Source organism: Rhinoraja longicauda, chromosome 5, assembly GCF_053455715.1.
Source record: "Rhinoraja longicauda isolate Sanriku21f chromosome 5, sRhiLon1.1, whole genome shotgun sequence".
Taxonomy (NCBI): Eukaryota; Metazoa; Chordata; class Chondrichthyes; order Rajiformes; family Arhynchobatidae; genus Rhinoraja; species Rhinoraja longicauda.
In genome coordinates this window covers 76,965,398-76,986,874 of record NC_135957.1, presented here as the reverse complement: position 1 = coordinate 76,986,874, position 21,477 = coordinate 76,965,398, and the positions used below count along the sequence as shown (strand labels likewise).

The 21,477-nt window shown below is 40.7% G+C and overlaps 1 protein-coding gene across 2 annotated transcripts in view; it reads left to right on the top strand.

The window, feature by feature from the left end:
• The first annotated feature begins 713 nt into the window (after positions 1-713).
• Positions 714-21,477, top strand: part of sh3bgrl2 (SH3 domain binding glutamate-rich protein like 2) — a 59,088-nt gene continuing 38,324 nt past the window's right edge. Inside the window, exon 1 of one of the 2 annotated variants that reach the window (XM_078400242.1) lies at positions 714-1,113. In XM_078400242.1, the coding sequence (XP_078256368.1) occupies positions 1,069-1,113 (45 nt within the window). In that variant the 5' untranslated portion in view covers positions 714-1,068. The remainder of the gene's footprint in view (positions 1,114-21,477) is intronic. The other variant, XM_078400241.1, reaches the window with a different exon arrangement.

The window sequence follows — 21,477 nt, the reverse complement described above, 5'->3', positions numbered from 1 at the left end:
GAAATGTAACCACAGATGAAAAATCCCCCTCTCCAAGCAGGACAACGCCAAGCCGCACCATCATCTCCCGCAGATGGACGGATGCCAGAGAGGGGGGTGGGGGGATGCTGGTGTGTGGGGAAAAAAACACATTGAACTTTTTTTCTCATATTGTTTACACTACTATGTTTACATATTCAATTGTGCTGCTTGCTGCAAGTAAGAATTTCATTGTTCTATCTGAGACATATATATGACAATAAAACTCTCTTGACTCTGAAGGGCTGAAGATCTTTTGCTCCTATAATTTACTCGTTAGGTTGAGTTATGAAATTCCATGTCCATGGTTTAACCCAAAGGTTAGGCAGTAATTCTTAAACCGATCTGTCATCCCTATTTATTTCCATTAATATGTCCATAATGACTCTATGAACGGTTCGCATTAAATTTTTAATTCGGAACGTGGTTGTTCCGTGATGAACTGCAGTGTTCTTGACAACAGGTGGCTCCTGTCCTGCATTTCTGAATGAATGCTGAAAGGGGTCATCCCCTTGGGGAGACTGAATCTATGAATGAGGTCCGCGATCTTGTGACAACTGAAACGTTAATTGCAGTTTGTCTCTCCACAAATGTTGCCCGACCCGCCGAATATTTCCAGCATTTTCTGTTGTTGTTTCTAGGCGCAGTAAGCCCTCTCGGCGACTTCTCATTGCTTGCTGCAGAAGAGCGCCGTGCGCAGCGAGCTGCAGGCTGGGAGATGTAGTCCTTAGCCAGCGTCCTATTCGAAAAGAGGACGAAGAAAGACTGCATTATCCAGCATCCAACGCTCGGCCGAGTCTTTGGACCAAGCATAGCAGTGAAATGGGCAAAGCGCTGCAATCCTTTGGAGGGTGGCGGAGGTGCGAGCTGCGAGCTGCAATGAGATTGGAAAAGTGCATTTATCTATTTGTTGGTTTCTCACTTCGTGTCATGCACTGGTAGGCAGCAGCTGCATACTATAGTCGGCCGATTAGATTCCAGACATAAAACCTATTTAGGAACGGATTTTTCTTTTCTTCATCTGCGGATTTTCTTTCTGGATTTAAGAAGATGGTTATTCGTGTGTTCATCGCCTCCTCTTCAGCCTCTATTGCGGTGAGTCGGAAACCAGCAGCGGTAGCGGCTTGTTTATGTTGTGGAAGGTTACCACTGTGTAGACACTGCAGCTCTGTGATCCTCCAACAGTCAGTGTAAACAAAATAATATCTGGGTTTCGGACATCTATTTCAGCGGATTCGATGCTCAAACTTCAACCAATATAATGTATTTTTTCCCCTTGCGTTCCACTGATTTAGGCAAACCGTCACTATATATATATAACATTCCAGAATTTGACCTATTTTCAATGTGGAATTGGGTTCTGTTAGTTTACAACCGCGTTGTATGTTACAGGCGCAAGCCAGTTAGGTTTTCATTGATTTATTCACAAAAAGCTGGAGTAACTCAGCAGGTCAGGCAGCATCTCGGGAGAGAAGGAATGGGTGACGTTTCGGGTCGAGACCCTTCTTCAGACTGATGTCGGGGGTGGGATAGGTTTTCATTGATACGTGAACAAACTTTGGAAAGACATTATCACTTGTATGCTAATTTAAGTTGCGAAGAGTCTGATCGTTTTATAGATTTGTCCCGAATAGATTTTAAGCTTTGCACTGAAATTGGTTATTGGGTTATGTTTCTTCAAAGTATGTGTACTCCCACCCCTTCGTTCCCCCACCTGAATTTAGTAGTATCCTTGAAAGAGATAAGGGAGAGTGAATCTGATTTCCTCTTAAATTACATCCTCAAGAAAGCACGCAGTGCGTGGACTGTACAGAGGTAACATTTCCGACAGTTTTGCAAAGAACATTTCCAACCTGCAAACTCACCTGCTCACTTGTTCTGCAAAAACATGTCTCTCTAAAGTATTTATTATGTTTTTTTGTAAACGGGAGAGACGTGCTCTGTTGATATCCCGAATGGAATTGAGACCCGCCTCGGATTAATAGTGGAAATTGTTACTGACTCACGGTAATAAACTTCTAGTTTTATTACAGTGAATCAAGATCAAGGATTTGAATGTTATCACCAGGAATGAGCTGTTCTACATTTATTTTCATGATTGTGTGGATTTTATTGCAGTATTTCATTTGGTAACGCCTTGTTGTTTTGTGTCAACGTAATTTTGTTAATTATCTTCTGGTTAATTATTTCTCATTGAAGTGAGTTAAAGTATCCTGTTTGCATGGTACACGTAAGATTTGTGTCAAGAAGTTTCTCTTTTCAAATCTCAGTACTAGAAAAGTAAAAATTCATAACATACATTATAAATTTCGTATTACAAATAACATCAGCAGAACTGGAGTCACATTGAAAACATTCGAAATTTGTTTAAAAAAACATTGCAATCACTGATCACGTAGATTAAGCACATTTTAGTGCTCCTATAAATGTCCTTTAGCCTTTTGTGCGATTGTAAAAATAGTGTATTTTGGAGACAAGTTCTGAAATGTTTTGCAGATTTATCACTTTGCCCATAATCCATTTTAACTGCTACATTTTGTACAGGAAATTAAATTTGAACACTTTTGGAGGGGCATAACAAGATACCTACATAAAAAGGACACAAAGTGCTGGAACTCAGCTGGTCAGGCAGCACCTCCAGAGAACATGGATAGGTGCATGTTTTGCACACATTATACATTTGCATGTATTGTTGCACATCTTTAATGTGCTTGGTGATTATTGAAATTAGTTTATTTGGCTGATGGCTATTCCCTTTTCCATTTCTGTATTTATATTGGCAATTGGTTTTGACTAAATTGGAAATATTTTTTTTAAAGTAAATATTGAAATGAACTCAGAATTATTGATTTCATAGCACCAAAGTGGACAATTTGACTCATCATGTCCATTGCAAGTATTATGCCTCAGCTTTCAGTTCATAGCCTGAGGTTATGGCATATTTGATGTTCCCTCTAATTCTTCTTAAATTTATTACAGTTCTCAACCTTTACTGCCATTTCAGGCATTCATTTCGAGATGATCACACCCCCATAAATCCTGGTAATATTTCCACCACTTTAATTTTTCGGGAAGGTGTGGGGCAAGAGCTGGCAAGTGAGAGGTGGATCTAGGTGAGAGGGATTGATTAGCAGATGGAGTCAGGTGGAGAAGGGAAGAGTGGAGATAGCAACTCTCATTCTTTCCCTCCCTCACTTCCTTCCTGCACTTAATTCCATCTACCAGATCTGTGGATCCATCTATTGCTTGTAAACTCAAGCCACACCTCTCCCCATCACCACTTTATACTGTGTAGGAAAGAACTGCAGATGCTGGTTTAAAAATCGAAGCGAGATACAAAATGCTGGAGTAACTCAGCGGGACAGGCAGAATCTCTGGAGAGAAGGAATGGGTGATGTTTCGGTTCTGAGGAAGGGTCTCGACCCGAAATGTCACCCATTCTTTCTCTCCAGATATGCTGCCTGTCCTGCTGAGTTACTCCAGCATTTTGTGTCTACCACTTTACACTGCCTCTCTCCCCTCTATTCTTTCAGTCCAGATGAAGGGTCTTGAATCAAAACTTTGACTGTACCCCTCCACAGATGCTGCCTGGCTTGCTGAGTTCTTCCAGCAACTTTTTTAAATTCCAGATTCCAGCATTTACAGTCTCATGTGCCTCCACCTTAATTCTGTATTCTCAGTAATGGTCTATTCTGCTCAGTGAACTGGGTCCTTTCCATTGTTTGGAAATTTATGGTACTAAAAGGAGGCCTTTATGTCTATGATGGCCAAAATATACAGAAGTTAGGTTAATCCTACTTCCCAGTTTCAGTTCATAATCTTGCACATGTTTGCTCTACCATCCGCAATACTGTCATATTCCTCTCCAATGTGCTATGCAGAACCACACATACAGCCCTGTAATTGAAATTCAACTAGTGATTAGAGCATGACTTCCCCATTCATATGCTTCAACTCTTAAAGCACAATGATCATCTAGACACTTTTTAAATGTATTGAAGGTGTCTGCCTCCACCATCATTTCTGACAATAAGTTTTGAATCTCCATTGCTTTTTGGGTAAAATTCTCCCTCAATTTCCCTCTAATCCTTTTACTTTTATTCAGTTAAATCAAGATCCTCTAGTTATGGCTCTTTCTGCTAAAGATAATGCATTTTTTCTTTCACTCTGTATGGGGCTCGCATAGTTTTATGTATCTGAAATAAATCTCTGCTTAGGTAACTTTGTTTCCAAGAGAATAGTCCTAGTTTAGCCAGTTTCTCCTTTTAACTAAAATCTTCCAGCCCTGGCAACATCCTTATAAATAAGAATTGGTCTGTTCCAATGACCTTGGAAATCTCAGTGGTTACATGATCGGCTGATTGTAATGTGGTACCTGGAACTGTATTCTAACTGCGGCGTAACCAATGTATTCTAAACTTCGGGCATGGCTTATCTGCTCTTGTATTCTGACCCTCAACCACAAACGCAAGTACGCTGTGTTAACCACCTCACATACCTGTTTTGAAAACTGGGAATCTGTGACCATACATTTTCCTCCTCTGCACATCCATTAAATAGCTCACCAGAACTATGGTATGTACAGTACATCAGCTCTGATCTAACTAGAGTTTTAAACAATTTGAATATGAGCTTCAACCCTGTTATCTTCAGGGATCAGTGAATATGTTCTCCCAGGCTCTTTGTGATCTTGTATACTCCTCTATACTTTATATATCAAAGCATAGAGGATCATAATAAGCTTGCACATTGTATATAATTTTGTTTTAACAGCTCTCCTGAAATGCATTATTAAATTTAAATAATACTACTTTCACATAGCATACATTCCACTGTATAATATAGCAATGGAACTGTGTTACTGTATAACATAATATATTCCAATGTTGTCAGTGGTGCAAGCAAGGGAACTAATCCTTTTATTGGCATATGTGTATCTTAATAAACACAGTACTTCCATTTTAGTGAAAATGTATGTGTTGATCCTTTCGTACTTATTATAAACTAAGTATCTGGTGATTTTCAAGGTATCTCTATTACAATTTGTTGTAGATACATGATCTAATTTTAACTGATATGAGGAGGATTCAAACTTCTATATCAGGAAAAATATATTTTGTCCTGATGCCTGGTCCTTACCTTTCACCACATCAGCTTTTATATACAATACATAATCCTCCAACATTTTGCCACCTCCAACGGGATCACATCACTAAACACATCTTCCCATCTGTACCCCTTTCCACCTTCTGCAGAGACCGTTCCTTCCGAAACTTCCATCTCTATTCCTTCCCACCCAAACCACCACCTCCCCAGGTACCATCCCATGCAACCACAGGAGATGCAAGACTTGTCCCTATACCTCCGCCCTCGACTCTGTCCAGGGACCCCGACAGTCCTTTCAGATTAGGCAGAGGTTTACTTGCACCTCCTCCAACCTCATCTGCTGTATCCGTTGTTCAAGGTGTGGACTCTTATGCATCGGCGAGACCAAACGTAGACTGGGCGATCATTTGACTGAACACCTTCGCTCAGTCTGCCTGGAACACCTTCGCTCACGATCTCCCGGAATGCCAAATACTTTAATTTTGCTTTCCATTCCCACACTGATCTTTCTGTCCTGGGCCTCCTCCATTGTCAGAGGCCAAAAGCAAATTGGAGGACAGCTCCTCATATTTTGCTTGGGCAGCTTACAACCCAGCGGTATGAATATTGATTTCTCTAACTTCAAGTAACCGTTTCATCCCCTCTTTCTCCATCCCTGTCCCACCCAAGTCATTGCACTAGTTTCAAAGTCGTCTTGTTAAGTCTCATTGCCTGTAACTCGTTTTCACCTAGCCCACAACTAACAAATGACTGTTTCCTTTATCAACGTTACTTTCATGCATATCTTTCTTTCATTTCTTCTACAACTCTGTATATCACCGTCAATATATCTCTTGTTTCCCTTTCATAAGATCATGAGATCATAAGTGATAGGAGCAGAATTAGGCCATTCGGCCCATCAAGTCTACTCCGCTATTCCATCATGGCTGATCTATCTCTCCTTCCTAGCCCCATCCTCCTGCCTTCTCCCCGTAAACACCTGACACCCGTGCTCATCAAGAATCAATCTATCTCTGTCTTAAATATATCCACTGACTTGGCCTCCACAACCTTCTGTGGCAGAGAATTTCACAGATTCACCACCCTCTGACTAAAGAAATTCCTCCTCCTTTAATTCTGAGACTATGACTTCTAGTCCTAGACTTGCCCACTAGTGGAAACATCCTCTCCACATCCACTCTATCCAAGCCTTTCATTATTCTGTACGTTTCAATGAGGTTCCCCTTCATTCCTGTAAACTCCAGTGAGTATAGGCCCAGTGCCATCAAAAACTCATCATATGTTAACCTACTCATTCCTGGGACCATTCTTGTAAACCTTACATACCTGATTTTGTATACAAGCCCTCTCAAAATAAATGCTTTCCCCTGACTCTCAGTCTGAAGAAGGGTCTCAACTCAAAACGTCACCTATTCCTTTTCTCCAGAGATGCTGACTGACCCGCTGAGTTACTCCAGCTTTTTGTGTCTATCTTTGGTTTAAACCAGCATCTGCAGTTCCTTCCTACAAATGTATTTCAATGTGTCTCAGAAAGTGTCATTCTGAGTACAGTGGAATTTAGAAACAATAAGGATTCATAGGACTGTGTTAGTGCAAAGTGGAGTTCAGAAGAGAAAGCAAGTTTCGATAGGAATGTGTAAGTGAAGATTTTAGCCTTAGCGAGGGCAAGGCTTGTATGAAAGTAAGGTAGGTTAATTTATAGAATCAGCATGCTAACCTTTCACCTTTGTAACATGAGTTTAATCAAAGAGATATGCATTGCATTTGCTGGTAGTTAAATATTTTATGTTTGGATATTGATACCACGGTCTCAAAGCACAGAACAGGACCTTAGTTTGACATTCATCCTAAATCCTGAGGCATACTAAATCTGGATGAATTATGATGAGTGCTGCTGCAGGTTCAGAAAGACATTGATTCAGATACTGTTTGATTTTGGCAGTATGGAAAAGTAAAAGTGTATGATGTCATTTCATACAGGGAAGAAGAATGGTTAATTACCCAGGCAGGTTCACTGCTTGAGCACAAAATGTAGACCTAGTTATAAATATGCAGAAATCTACGATAGGAATATTACAAATTTGTGATTTATCACCTCTGGGCAAATGATGGATGTGACCTTTTCTGCAGTTACACCATGACTGCACGCCAGCATATTTAGTAGAGTTGAGCAGTCCTTTGATTAAACAGCATGATTCAGAAGGGAAATTGTTTTCTGGACCACCATTCTTCTAATTCAGATCTGGCATTTTCATTGTTATGATCTAAGCTATGAAATGATTTGGAACCCAAATTACAATGTAATATATTACTCATATAATAGCAGCCTGCATTAAAATACCACCTATAAGATAGTAAAACTATCCCTGTGCACTTCACAACAATGGTACGAAACGACATTATATGATAAGCCACTGGATAAGCAATTAAAGTTTTTTTTTTTAAAAGGAAGTTTTAAGGAATTAAAGGCTGCACAGAAACCTGAAGATATACCAGAAAATGGTGAAATGGTTTGTGGTGATATTGAATAAGGCTATGTTCACAATCCCTCTTGGAATAAAATTGACAGATTTAAAAAAATCAGATAATAGGTATGGTGAAAATTACTTTCCTCTCCAGGCAGCATGTGTAAGGAATGATACAAAGTTCAAGACTGACGGACAGAAGAGGCAAAATTACCACTTCCTATGCCATAATAATTCTCGTGTTCGGCTTTTTATTATAACTGGAGCTTCATATAGGTATTGAATAGTGCCAGTTAAGCCTTCAGTTATTGTCCATCGGCATATCATCAGAAAGTGACATCAATATCTCAGCCTTAAGTGGTGTGACATGGGAATTACAAATATCATTCGATCCTGACTACGGGTGCTGTACTGTAAGGAGTTTGCACGTTCTCCCTGTGACCTGCATGGGTTTTCTCTGAGATCTTCGGTTTCCTCCCACACTCCAAAGATGTGCAGGTATGTAGGTTAATTTGACTGGGTAAAATGTAAAAATTGTCCCTAGTGTGTGTAGGATAGTGTTAGTGTGCGGGGATCACTGGGCGGTGCGGACTTGGTGGGCCGAAAAGGCCTGTTTCCGCGCTGTATCTGAAATATGAAAAAAAAAAATTAAAATAGCAACCGCACTGCCTCAAGAAGCATGATCATGGCATGATAATTTGCTGTATTGATATTGGTTGAAAGGTAGATATGAAAGTGAAAAATGGAAGAATGAGGTAACGCATTTGGTGTGGTGCCACAAGACTAAAGGAGTGCACAGTAAATTATAGGATTCTGTGTCCTGCAGAGGAACAGATGTCCGCCGATCCTTAAGATAACACAACATGTCCAAAAGGTGGTAAGAAAGATTATGGGATGCTTATTTTTTTAATCAATTGAGGCATAGAAAGAGCAAAGAGATTATCCTAGAGGTCTATTCAATATTCAAGATTCAATTTATTGTCACATGTACTGTTGGCGAGGCAGTCACTGTGGTGGCGCCACCCGATGGAGATGGAGAGTGTATTCAACATTAAGATCACAGCTTCTGTGTCTCTGCACAATGTTTATGGTAAAGACTGGAGAAGATGTTGCTTGATCCGGAAAATTGCAGCTATGAGGATAGATTGGATAGTCTTCAGGAATACTTACCAAGGGGTAAAAAATGAAATTATGAAATGTTTTGAAATAGTTTCCTGTTTAAGGATGCTGCTATTTTGTAGTTCTGGACCTGCTCAGAACATTGTAAATGAAATTTGCAGATGATGCAAAGATAGGTGGGTTAGCAAATTCTGAAGAGGATACAAAGAACCTTCAAAAGGATATAAGTGAGTGGGAAAGAAGTTTGCAGATGGGGGTACAATGTGGGAAAACCTGAGAATGGAAGTAAGAATGGAAAAGTAAATAAATATTTCAAGAGAATGTGAGTGCAAAATGTTGCGGTAGAAAGGGGTCTGGTGTTCTAATGCATGAAATGCAAAGGGTCGATGTACAGTTACAGCAAGTAATCAGGAAGGTTGAAAGAATGTAGCCTTTGTTGCAAGGGCATAGAGTATAAAAGCAGGGAGGTTATTTTGCGACTTTGCAGAGTTCTGGAGAGTTTGCACCCGTGGTGCTGCTTAAAGTTTTGGTCTCTATATTTAGGGAAGGAAAGACTTGCATTTGTGGCAGTGCAGACAAGGTTCACCAGGTTTATTCCTGGCATGTAGGGTTTGATGTCTAAAGAAATCGAGCCTCTTCTGTATGGAGTATCAAAGAATAAGAACTAATCTTATTGAAATATACAAGGTTCTGAGAAGAATAATGGCATGGATGCTGAGAATGTTTCTTTTAATAGGGATATCTGAAAATGAGGGAGAGGGTGTTGTTTCAGAATAAAGAGTTTTCTATTTCAAACAGGGATGAGATGGAATTTTTATGCAGGTCTGTGATTCCTTGCAACATAAGAATATCTAAATCCTCTAATTTCCTTAAGTTCCAGTTACTTTCCAATTAGATAATCTTCCTTTTGATATTTATTACCAAAGTGACTTCACACTTTCCCTCACTAAACTTCCATTGCCAAATTTCATTCACACACACCCATTACAGGGTCACAATATCCGCATCGCAATTTGCACTTCCACATATTTATGTGTCAATGTCAAACTTGAGTACCATTTAATTCTGCCCCCTCATCCATATCTTTAGTATAAATAATACGTAACTGATGGCCATAAATTGATCCCTGGGGCACTCCATTAGTCACATCAAATATATTCAAATATTAATGATCATTATAGATACAAAGGACATTAACCTTTAATTACCAACCGTGTAATGCAGAGTTTACAGTCTATTATCATGTGTATCGAGGTACAGTGAAAAGCTTTTAATGCGGCGTGCTAACCAATTAGCGGAAAGACAATACATGATTACAATCAAGCCATCCACAATATACAGATATATGATAAAGGGAATCACTGGTCTTAGTTACCAGTGAAACAGTGAGTTCTGTATTAGTAATCCAGAGACCAGAGTTGAAATCACACCAGGGGAGCTATGGAATTTACATTTAGTTAATATTCTAGATTTTTAAAAATCATAACAATGACATCCAAGAAACTGAAGAATCTAATCATTCTTTTCCTTTAGGCGGTGAAATGTGACATTTGTGCTTGGCTCTATGTGACTGGAGTACAGAGGCTCAATCATTTGGTTGAATCCACTGAAGTGATTTAGGGAAATGTTCTATGCAACTGGGATTAACCAAAAAAAAATGCAACGATGCCCTTACCCTGAAAAATGAGCCAAAAAAAAGCTTATTGATTACAAACAATCTTTATTTGTTGCTTTTCTGAGTTGAATAGTCCAGCAGCACACAGGCTGAATTGTCCCTGGTTTTTGCATTTATGTAGTAAGATCAGATTTGATTAGATAGATGCAAAACAACTTTACACTGTACCTCGGTACACGACACAGTAATAAACCGTAGCCTAAATCTAAAACTATTAGGGTAGGTGAGCGTGGCTTTGTGTATAGTAGGTTCTGTCTCACAAACCTGATTGCGTTTTTAAGGAAGTTATGAAGATGATTGATAAGAGTAGGGCAGCAGATTGTTCACTGGACTTTTGTAAAGCATTTGACAAGGTCTCCCATGGTAGGCTAGTCCAGAAGATTAAGTCGAATGGAATCCATGGACACTTGGTAGATTGCAATCGACGGTGGTTTGGTCATAGAAGACAAAGGGTAGAGGTGGAGGGTTATTATTATACTGACTGGAGGTCAGAGGTGTTCTTCAAGGGCCAAGAGACCTCTGCAATATAAATTATGTGGACAAAAATGTAGCTGGTCCGATTACTAAATATGTTGCAGACACAACCATATGCAGAATTGTGGACTGTGGAAGGTTGCCAAAGGAGACAGGAGGGTATAGATCATTTGAATAATTTGGTGGATAAATAGCAGATATAATTTAATCCAGGCAAGGGTGAGGTGGAGTATTTGGCAGGATACTGGAGTGCAAGTCCATAGTACCTTGGAAGTGGCACGACAAGTGGATAGGGTTACAGAGAAGGCATACAGCAATGAATCTAAAAGTTGTCAAGTCATGCTGCAGCTGTATAAAACTTTGCGATATTCAGTGCAGTTCTGTCCGCTGGTTTACAGGAAGGGTGTGGAAGTTTGGAGAGGATGCAGAAGAGGAATGAAGAGGATTAGCTACAAAAAGTTAGATTGTTCTGCTGGATTGTCGAAGGTTGAGGGGACGACCTGATATATAAGCGTGTAAAATTATGAGAGACATCGACAGAGTAAATGGTCAGAATCATTTTGCGAGGATGGAAACATCAAAAATGTGAGAGGGACAAGATGAGGGGCAACCTTTTTCACTGAAAATGGTGAGGATATGAAACGAGTATCTGTCTCAACTACCTTCTCTGTAGTTGAGACAGATACTGTAGCAGCAGTTAAAAGACACTTTGACAGGTACTTGGAAAGGCAAGGTTGAGAGGGATATGGGCCAAACAGACAAATGGGACTAGCTTAGATGGGGCATCTCAGTTGGCATGGACAGGTTGGTTCAAAAGGCTTGTTTCCTGGCCTTATGACTCTCTGATTCTATGTGAGGGCACAGATTTAATGGTGAGAGAGTGAAAGTTTAAAATAAAATTTACGAAGCAAGGTTTTTTTCCACACACGGTGGTAGATGCCCGAAATGCACGACTGGGGAAGTAATTGAAGCAGATATGAAAGCAACACAGAACATAAAATAGTACGGCACAGAGACAGGCCCGTCTGCCCATAATGTCTGTGCTGAACATGTTCCACGACTAATTCTTATCTGTGATCAATGTTTAAGCAGCATTTTGACAGACACACGAGCAGGCAGGGAATAGGGGGTTTTGGACCTTGTGCTGGCAGATGGGGTGAGTTCAGATTGGCGTCATGGTGAGCACAGACATGGTGAGCTGTAGGGCCTGCTCCTGCTCTGTTAATAGGAATCTTTTTTGCTTATCTGTTTTTACTAAAAAAAGTGCAACAAAATGGTGTTTGACTGTCCGTTTGGCAAAACCCATGAGCTAGACTAATAAAATTACAACCATCTGAATGTTTTAGTCAGTCGAACAACTGTTGTGATGCAAACTGTGATTGAGGCAATGATGAAGCTGAGTGACCTACAGCTAACACACAGTACTGGGCAGCAACAGTCAAATAATCTCAGGATTTGGGGAATTCTCCAGACATGATGTAACCCTGTCCTTTAGGGATGATATCTTGAAATGTAAATAAAGCACAATTATGCAGCTTTCTCTATCTTATTTAAACAAGAGTTGAAGCTCAAGTGAAAAGCAAGAAAAATGCACATGCTGGAAATAGAGTCGTTGGGTCAAAGAAATAAAGTCAAAGGGCAATAGAAAGCATTTTATTAGGCTGCATCACAGCTTGGTTTGGGAACAGCTCCATCCAAGACGCAAGAAAATGCTGCAATTTGTGGACGCAGCCCAGACCATCACACAAACCAACCTCCCTTCTATTGACTCAATTTATACCTCACGCTGCCTCGGCATGGCCAGCAGCATAATCAAGGACTGGTCGCGCCCTGGCCACTCCCTCTTCTCCCATCTCCCATCAGGCAAAAGGTATACAAGTGTGAAAACGCACACCTCCATTTTCAGGGACAGCTTCTTCCCAGCTGTTATGGGTAACTGAATCATCCTACCACAACTAGAGAGCAGTCCTGAACTACTATCTGCCTCATTGGTGACCCTCGAATCATATCTTGTCTTTCCGCTGACTGGTTTGCACGCAACAAAAGCTTTTCACTGTACCTCGGTACACGTGACAATGAACTAAACAACAATAAACAACAAGAGGAACGCAGCAGGGCTGCAATCTTTTGAACCAGAAAGTACTTGAATCAGTAAGAATGGATGAAATTTTGATTTAACAAAACTACTGACTTCTATCATTTTGGTTATAGAGCCATAAAAGCACAGCAACAAGCCCTTTGGCCCCATCATCCATGCTATACCTCGCATTTAATTAAAATGAATTAATCTCCATCAACCATTCCTTGGCCATTGGCCCAGTTGATCAGGATCCCATTGTAATCATGCATCATACTTCACCTTCCACTATACCACCAATTTTAATGTCATTAATGAACTTATTAACCATGCCACTTGGATTCACATTCAAATCATTATTATAAGGAATAGTCATAGAGTCATAAGTGTAGAAACAGGCCCTTCAGCCCAACTTACCCACATTGACCTGCATGTCCCATCAACACTAGTCCCACCTGCCTGCATTTGGTCCATGTCCCTCTAAACCTATCCTATCAATTTACCTATCTAAATGCCTCTTAAATGTTGCAATCGTACCTGCTTCAACTGTCTCCTCTGGTAGCTCGTTCCACCCACCACCATTTGTGTAAAAAGGTTGCCCCTCAGGTTTCTATTAAATCTTCCCCCACTCACCTGAACCCTATGTCCTCTGGTTCTTGATTCCCCAACTCTGGGTAAAAAGACGTTGTGCATTTACCCTATCTAATCTTCTCATCATCTTAAGGGCCTGTCCCACTTAGGCGATTTTAAGGCGACTAGGCTGTCGCCGACAGTTCGCCGGGGTGTCGCGGGCATGATCGTGAGGAGTCTTCCAAGAATCGTAGCACATCGCTGAGAAATCAACCGGAGTGAAATTTCTCAGCAACAGCTGGCTTGTCGCCAGGTATCGTTGCTTATTGCAGGCGCTGTCACATGCTGTCCCCAGGTTTGCTAGGTTCTCTTAGATGCATTTAGAAGCACATAATATTAAAATAAGTAAAGTCATTTCAAGATACCATAAAATACTTGTGTTTAGCCAATTTATTTACCGTCAGGACATTTGACAGGTAGACAGGCGACAGTTTGACGGTCAGGTAAGCGTGGGAATTTTCACGATGTTTATGGCCATCAGCGATTACATTTAAAGTAGGCTCCCAACCCAGATATGCAACCCAGAAACCAGATATGCATCTCCCATACATTTTCAAAGAATGCCCACACACTTTTCACAAAAATCCATTTAACCACTTTTAAAATTAAATTTCTTAATACTGCTATTAGTAAACTGGAAGTCAATCCAGTTTATGCCTTGTTACCGTGAAGCTTGGTTTTCAAGTAACCCGGGCAAGATGTTATATTTCAAAACTCTCAAGTACTTACTGACTGGTCAGTGATTTCAGCGAAAATTAGGACGCCGGAGAAGTATTGACAGCGTGGGTATTTCGCGATATTTCTGAAGACGGTGTAATCTCAACCTGACTCAGCATGGTCGTGGTCATTGTCATCGGCAGTCAGTCACCTAAAAAAATCGTCTAAGTGGGACAGGCCCTTTAAACACCTCTATAAGATCACCTCTCATCCTCTTGTGCTCCAAGGAATAAAGTCCTAGCCTACCCATCCTCTCCCTATAGCTCAGGCCCTTGAGTTTAGGAGGATTTGAGTTTAGGATTAACGAGATCCTTCTGTAGTTGTACAGGGCCCTGGTGAGACCGCATCTGGAGTATTGTGTGCAGTTTTGGTCTCCTAATTTGAGGAAGGACATCCTTGCTATTGAGGCAGTGCAACGTAGGTTCACAAGGTTCATCCCCAGGATGGCGGGACTGTTGTCATATAAGGAAAGATTGGGAAGACTGGGCTTGTATTCACTGGAATTTGGAAAGATGAGAGTGGATCTTATAGAAATGTATAAAATTATGAAAGGACTGGACAAGCGAGATTCAGGAAAAATGTTCCCAATGTTGGGGGAGTCCAGAACCAGGGTCCACAGTCTAAGAATAAAGGGGAGACCATTTAAAACTGAGATGAGAAAAAAAACGTTTTCACCTAGAGTTGTGAATTTGTAGAATTCTCTGCCACAGAAGGCAGTATAGGCCAATTCACAGGATGAATTAAAAAGTTAGATGGAGCTCTAGGGGCTAGAGCAATCAAGGGATATGGGGAAAAGGCAGGCACGGGTTACTGATTGTGGATGATCAGCCTTGATCACAATTTAGAGGTAGTTTCCCGATGTTTTCATCGGTCGGGGCATTGAATATAAGAGTTGGGATGATATGTTGGATCTCGTGAGGGCAGAGCAGATAGTTTAACTTGGCATCACGTTCAGCACAGATATTGCAGCCAAAGGGTCTGTTCCTATGCTAAACTGATTTATGTTCTGTGTATAGTTGCCTCATAAAAATGAATGGGAGAAATTGATTGTCATGAGATAATAAAACTTTTAATTTGACAGCTGCTGAGTCTTGTGTGGGCTTCACTGACTGTGAAAGTCATTCTGTGGGTGCAGCCCGCTCCTTTCACCGAGACTATCTCATGCTGTTTTGCACCCCATGTACAAGGTGGGAGCCAGGTGTTGTTGTTGTTGTTGTTGTTGTTGGTCCTTCGGGTTCGAAGATGACCATGACTTCACTTTCAGTTGGAGGATTGGTGACTGTGGGTCCGGAAGTGACTGGTGAGGCCAATCCGGGCCCGGAAGGCACACCCAAGCGTAGGACACAAGTGGATGGCTGCTGCAGTGGAAGTGGAGGTAGCCCAGGCCTTGCGCGCGGTGCGTGTCCTCTGGGCCTCTGCAGTGCATCTGTTCTCTGCTGCATGGGGTCACCCTGTGCCTGATGGACCTGATGAGCCAGGTACCTGATGGATGACTACATCTGGGCCGTAGAGCAAGAACATCTGTACCTCAAGTGCAAGGGATTTTGAGGCAGAAGATCTGTTCAACAAGTTGCTTGAAAGAGTTAATGGTTATTAACTTTGCATGATGGGATACTTGGCCATTGTCTGCAAACCTGTTTATGCTTTTGGGGCTTCTACATTGTTGTAAGTGGGGGAATGTTAATTGCTCATAAGGATGTGTCTGGTAGCTGAAATTTACAATCCCTGGAAACCACAGAAATAATAAAATGGTAGAATGAATGAACAGGATGAGCCTGAACTTTGGGTCCTGAATAGCTGATGTTTGCAAAATTGCATCAGGCCGGATATAACTATGTGATTCCTAAAGCTTGTTCAACGGTATATCCTGTTATCCCTGGGAAGGATGTCTGGGAAAGACGATGGACAATGCTCTCGTTTAGATTAGGACGTGGTTAACTGTTGACTATTTGTGGGAGTGTGTAAACAGGACCTTCTGTGGTATGATAAGGGTCCTTACCTTCAACTAATGACTTATTGTGTACAATAGTTTATGACTTTAGGGTGACAAGTATATTGTTTTCCAATATAATGTGATTGATTTGAAGGAAATGTTGTGTTAAACATTCTTGCTGCAAGTTCTGTATAAAAATGCTGCAAAAATGCTGTATGTTTGAGTGGAAGCAAGGGGAGTGCTAAGTATGGTCATACACCCTTAGCACTGATCCCCCGCTCCCGTCTGACGATAATTAAAGCTTTGCTTGGTTTACCTTTAACTGTTTGTGTTGTTGTCTGTTTTAAGAACCGAACTTTAACATGCTCATTCCCTAATACATGCAAGGACTGTGCAAGGTCATAGTTTTGTGGTTGGATATCAAATGTGGTCATTTTTCCTTCGAGTAACATGTTGCATTCAGAAAATAGGAGTACATACAACCGCAAGTATAGTTACTGACGATAGAGTTACAAATATTTTACTGAGAAAGAAAAATCAGCTTAATGTGTAAACAGGTCAGTGCCACCAAAACTGTAACTGTAGGAAAGGCAAGGATGGCATGCATTCAAAAAGATTATATTTTTAATGGCAAACCAGTTTTTAAAGGAATGTTTAGTTTAGTTTAGAGATACAGTGTGGAAACTGGCCCTTCGTCCCACTGTACAATCTTTACTGAAGCGAATTAACCTACAACCCAGTACGTCTTTGGAGTGTGGGAAGAAACCAGAACACCCAGGGAAAATACATGCAGTCATGGGGTGAACGTACAAACTCTGTACAGACAGCGCCCATAGTCAGGATCAAACCCAGATCTCTGGCGCTGTAAGACAGCAACACTTCCGCTGCGTCATCATGCCACACCGTAGAATATCTTCTAAGAAATCAGGTTCAATCTCAATTTAAGATTACTTCCCATTATATATATTCCCGAAAGCAATGAAGCCACTCTTTCACTTCGTTGTTTTACTGAAACTGACTTTATATGCACCTTTGGAATTCACTCCCTCCACAGATAAGCACAGAACATTCCATCTCCAATACGCACTGCATCAACTTATCAATGCTTCTTAACCACATCTACTGATAAGAACTTTCAAAGACAGCAGTCTCGTGAAAAGATTAGGTTCTCCTCCAAGTCACCCACTATTCTTACTGGGAAATAGATTGTCGACTGATCATCCATAAACTCTGGAAGTACCTACACGAAAGCACTGCAAATATAATTTCGCAACAAAGACTCAGTGGTTCAAGTAAGCAGCTCTTTATCACCACCTCTGTAATAATCAGGGATGGCCAATAAATTATGTCTATGACAATAATGGCCACAGTCCAATGAGAAAAAAAATAGGTAAACACTTTATCAAGGCTGAAACTGATAACTTGCATTATGTATTGTGAAAGTATGCTCATTAAAAAAAATGGCCAATTAATTTAAATGTCACACTGCACAATCTTATCAATCTAGGAATCTCTCAGTTGTGAACAAATTGAAGGCCATCAACCTTAAATGTTAACTCTATTGTTCTCTCTAAAGTTGCTGCCTGATCTGCCATGCATTTCCAGCATTGTGTGCTTTTATTCCAGTGTTTGCAGTTTTTTTTTAAAAATCGTTCCTATCAAATCAAGGCTCTATAAGAATGTTTATCTATTCTCACAATGGAGATGAAAAATTAAATTATTTCAAATTTTAAACATCGGTGCAATGAAGCAGCTGCCACTTAACTTCATTACTGAAATGTTTTTAAACGTTTGGTACATTGATTTGAAAATATTCTCTCGAAACTGCTTTCATTAGGACATTGAGGGAAGTTAGTGCAGAAATAGCAGGGGCTATGACGGAAATATTTCAAACGTCATTAGAAACGGTGATGGTGCCGGAAGATTGGCACATTGCGCTAATTGTGCCTTTGTTTAAAAAAGGTTCTAAAAGTAAACCTAGCAATTATAGACCTGTTAGTTTGACGTCTGTGGTGGGAAAATTAATGGAAAAGATACTTAGGGACAATATATATAATTATTTGGATAAACAAGGCCTGATTAGAAACAGTCAACATGGATTTGTGCCTGGAAGGTCATGTTTGACTAATCTTCTTGAATTTTTTGAAGAGGTTACCAGGGAAATTGATAAGGGCAAGGCTGTGGATGTTGTCTATATGGACTTCAGTAAGGCATTTGACAAGGTTCCACATGGAAGGTTGATTAAGAAGGTTAAATCGTTGGGTATTAATAGTGAGGTTGCAAGATGGATTCAACAATGGCTGAATGGGAGGTACCAGAGGGTAATGGTTGACAATTGTATGTCAGGTTGGAGGCCAGTGTCTAGTGGAGTACCCCAAGGATCTGTGTTGGGTTCACTGTTGTTTGTCATTTACATTAATGATCTGGATGATGGTGTGGCAAATTGGATTAGTAAATATGCAGATGATACTAAGATAGGTGGTGTAGTTAATAATGAAGTAGAGTTTCAAAGTCTAGAGAGACTTGGGCCTTTTGGAAGGGTGGGCTGAAAGATGGCAGATGGAGTTTAATGCTGATAAGTGTGAGGTGCTGCATTTTGGTAGGACAAATCAAAATAGGACGTACAGGGTAAATGGTAGGGAATTGAGGAATGCAGTGGAACAGAGGGATCTGGGAATAACTGTGCATTGTTCCCTGAAGGTGGAATCTCATGTGGATAGGGTGGTGAAGAAGGCGTTTGGTATGCTTGCCTTTATAAATCAGAGCATCGAGTATAGAAGTTGGGATGTAATGTTAAAATTGTACAGGGCATTGGTGAGGCCGAATCTGGAGTATGGTGTGCAGTTCTGGTCGCCAAATTATAGGAAGGATGTCGACAAAATGGAGAGGGTACAGAGGAGATTTACTAGAATGTTGCCTGGGTTTCAGCACTTAAGCTACAGAGAGAGGTTGAGCAGGTTGGGTCTTTATTCTTTGGAGCGTAGAAGGTTGAGGGGGGACTTGATAGAGGTTTTTAAAATTTTGAGAGGGACGGACAGAGTTGACGTGGGTAGGCTTTTCCCTTTGAGAGTGGGGAAGATTCCAACAAGGGGACATAGCTTCAGAATTGAGGGACAAAAGTTTAGGGGTAACATGGGGGGTAACTTCTTTACTCAGAGGGTGGTGGCTGTATGGAATGGGCTTCCGGTGGAAGTGGTGGAGGCAGGCTCGATTTTATTATTTAAGAGTAAATTGGATAGGTATATGGATAGGAGGGGATTGGAGGGTTATGGTCTGAGTGCAGGTAGATGAGACTAGGTCAGGGAGAGTGGTCGGCGTGGACTGGTAGGGCCGAACGGGCCTGTTTCCGTGCTGTAGTTGTTATATGGTTATATGGTTATATGGTTATTACACAGACATTTTAAACAAAGTCGCATGATGACCCTGATTCAGATTGATCCTTTCTCCTGAATAATATATGGAAGCTTTCAACTTAAAATCCTACACCAATGTTATAAGCTTCTTTCAAAAACTAAAGAGAGAAATCAATACAATAATTGGAAACCGCAATCAATGACTAATGATAAAAAAGTAACTTAGCAGAAATTATCGGAGTAATGAACCAGATAATATTTAAAGAGGCATTTAAGAGGGTTTAGATAGGCACATAGATATGCAGGGAATGGAGGGATATGGATCACGTACATGCAGATGAGAATAGCTTAACTTGGCTCATGTTTGTAGTCCAAAGGGCCTGTATCTGTGCTGTGGTTTTCTATGTGTAGGAAATAACTGCAGTTGCTGGTTTTAAATTGAAGATAGACTAAATGCTGGAGTAACTTAGCGGGACAGGCAGTATCTCTGGAGAAAAGGAATGGGAGACCCTTCTTCAGAATGACTTCTCTAATTTCAAGTAGCCCTTGCTTTCCCTCTCTCCATCCCCTCCCCTTTCCCAGTCCTCCTACCAGTCTTACTGTCTCCAACTACATTTTATCTCTGTACTGCCCACTCCCCTGACATCAGTGTGAAGAAGGGTCTTGACCGAAACATCACCCAATTCCATCTCTCCAGAGATGCTGCCTGTCCCGCTGAGTTACTCCGCATTTGTACAGCATTTTGTGTCTATCTGTGGTTTTCTATGTTCATTCACAGAGTCTACTGCTGCAGAAAGTTATGTTTATGTGAAATAAAGAAAATGCTTGAATTAATCAACAGGTCAGGCATTTACTGTGGAAAGAGAAACATAAATAACATTTCAAGTTGATCACCTTTAATTGGACACATTTACAGGAATATCCAAGCCAATAAGGTTGCTTTTACATCATTATTCTAGTATTCCTGTTTATGTGACACTTGTTCAGTTTATGACGACTGTGACCTTACAAAAAAGTAATGGTTTTTGGCACTAAATTAACAGCCAAATACAACTATCATTGAAAGGACATGTAGCACTCTGCATGACCTAAAAAAAAAATCAGAGTCAGTTTTCCAGAAATGGGCCTTAGGTACAATTACTGTTGAGGTACAAAACATCGCAGCAATCAATGCAATGTATGTAGATAAATTAACAATTACATTTTTAGGTAACAGTTTTGCAGGAAAAGTACTTGCCAGGGCACTAACTCTGATGGGTGCCATAACATAATTTCACTTCACAGAAGCTGGAAAGAATGCAGAGAAGATTTACGAGGATATTTCCAGGACTTGAGGGTCTGAGCTATAGAGATAGGTTGGACAGGCTAGGACTTTATTCTTTGGAACACAGGAGGTTGAGGGGTGATTTTATGTGGGTATATAAAATACATTAAATTGAGGGCCCTGGTGAGACTACATCTGGAGTATTGTGTGCAGTTTTGGTCTCCTAATTTGAGGAAGGACATCCTTGCTATTGAGGCAGTGCAGCGTAGGTTCATAAGGTTAATCCCTGGGATGGAGGGACTGTCATATGAGGAAACATTGGAAAGACTGGGCTTGTATTCACTGGAGTTTAGAAGGATGAGAGGGGATCTTATAGAGACGTATAAAATTGTAAAAGGACAAGCTAGATGCAGGAAAAATGTTCCCAATGTTGGGGGAATCCAGAACCAGGGGACACAGTCTAAGAATAAAGGGGAGGCCATTTAAAACTGAGGTGAGAAGAAACTTGTTCACCCAGAGAGTTGTGAATTTGTGGAATTCTCTGCCACAGAAGGCAATAGAGGCCAATTCACTGGATGAATTTAAAAGAGTTAGATAGAGCTCTAGGGGCTAGTGGAATCAATGGATATGGGGAGAGGGCAGGCAC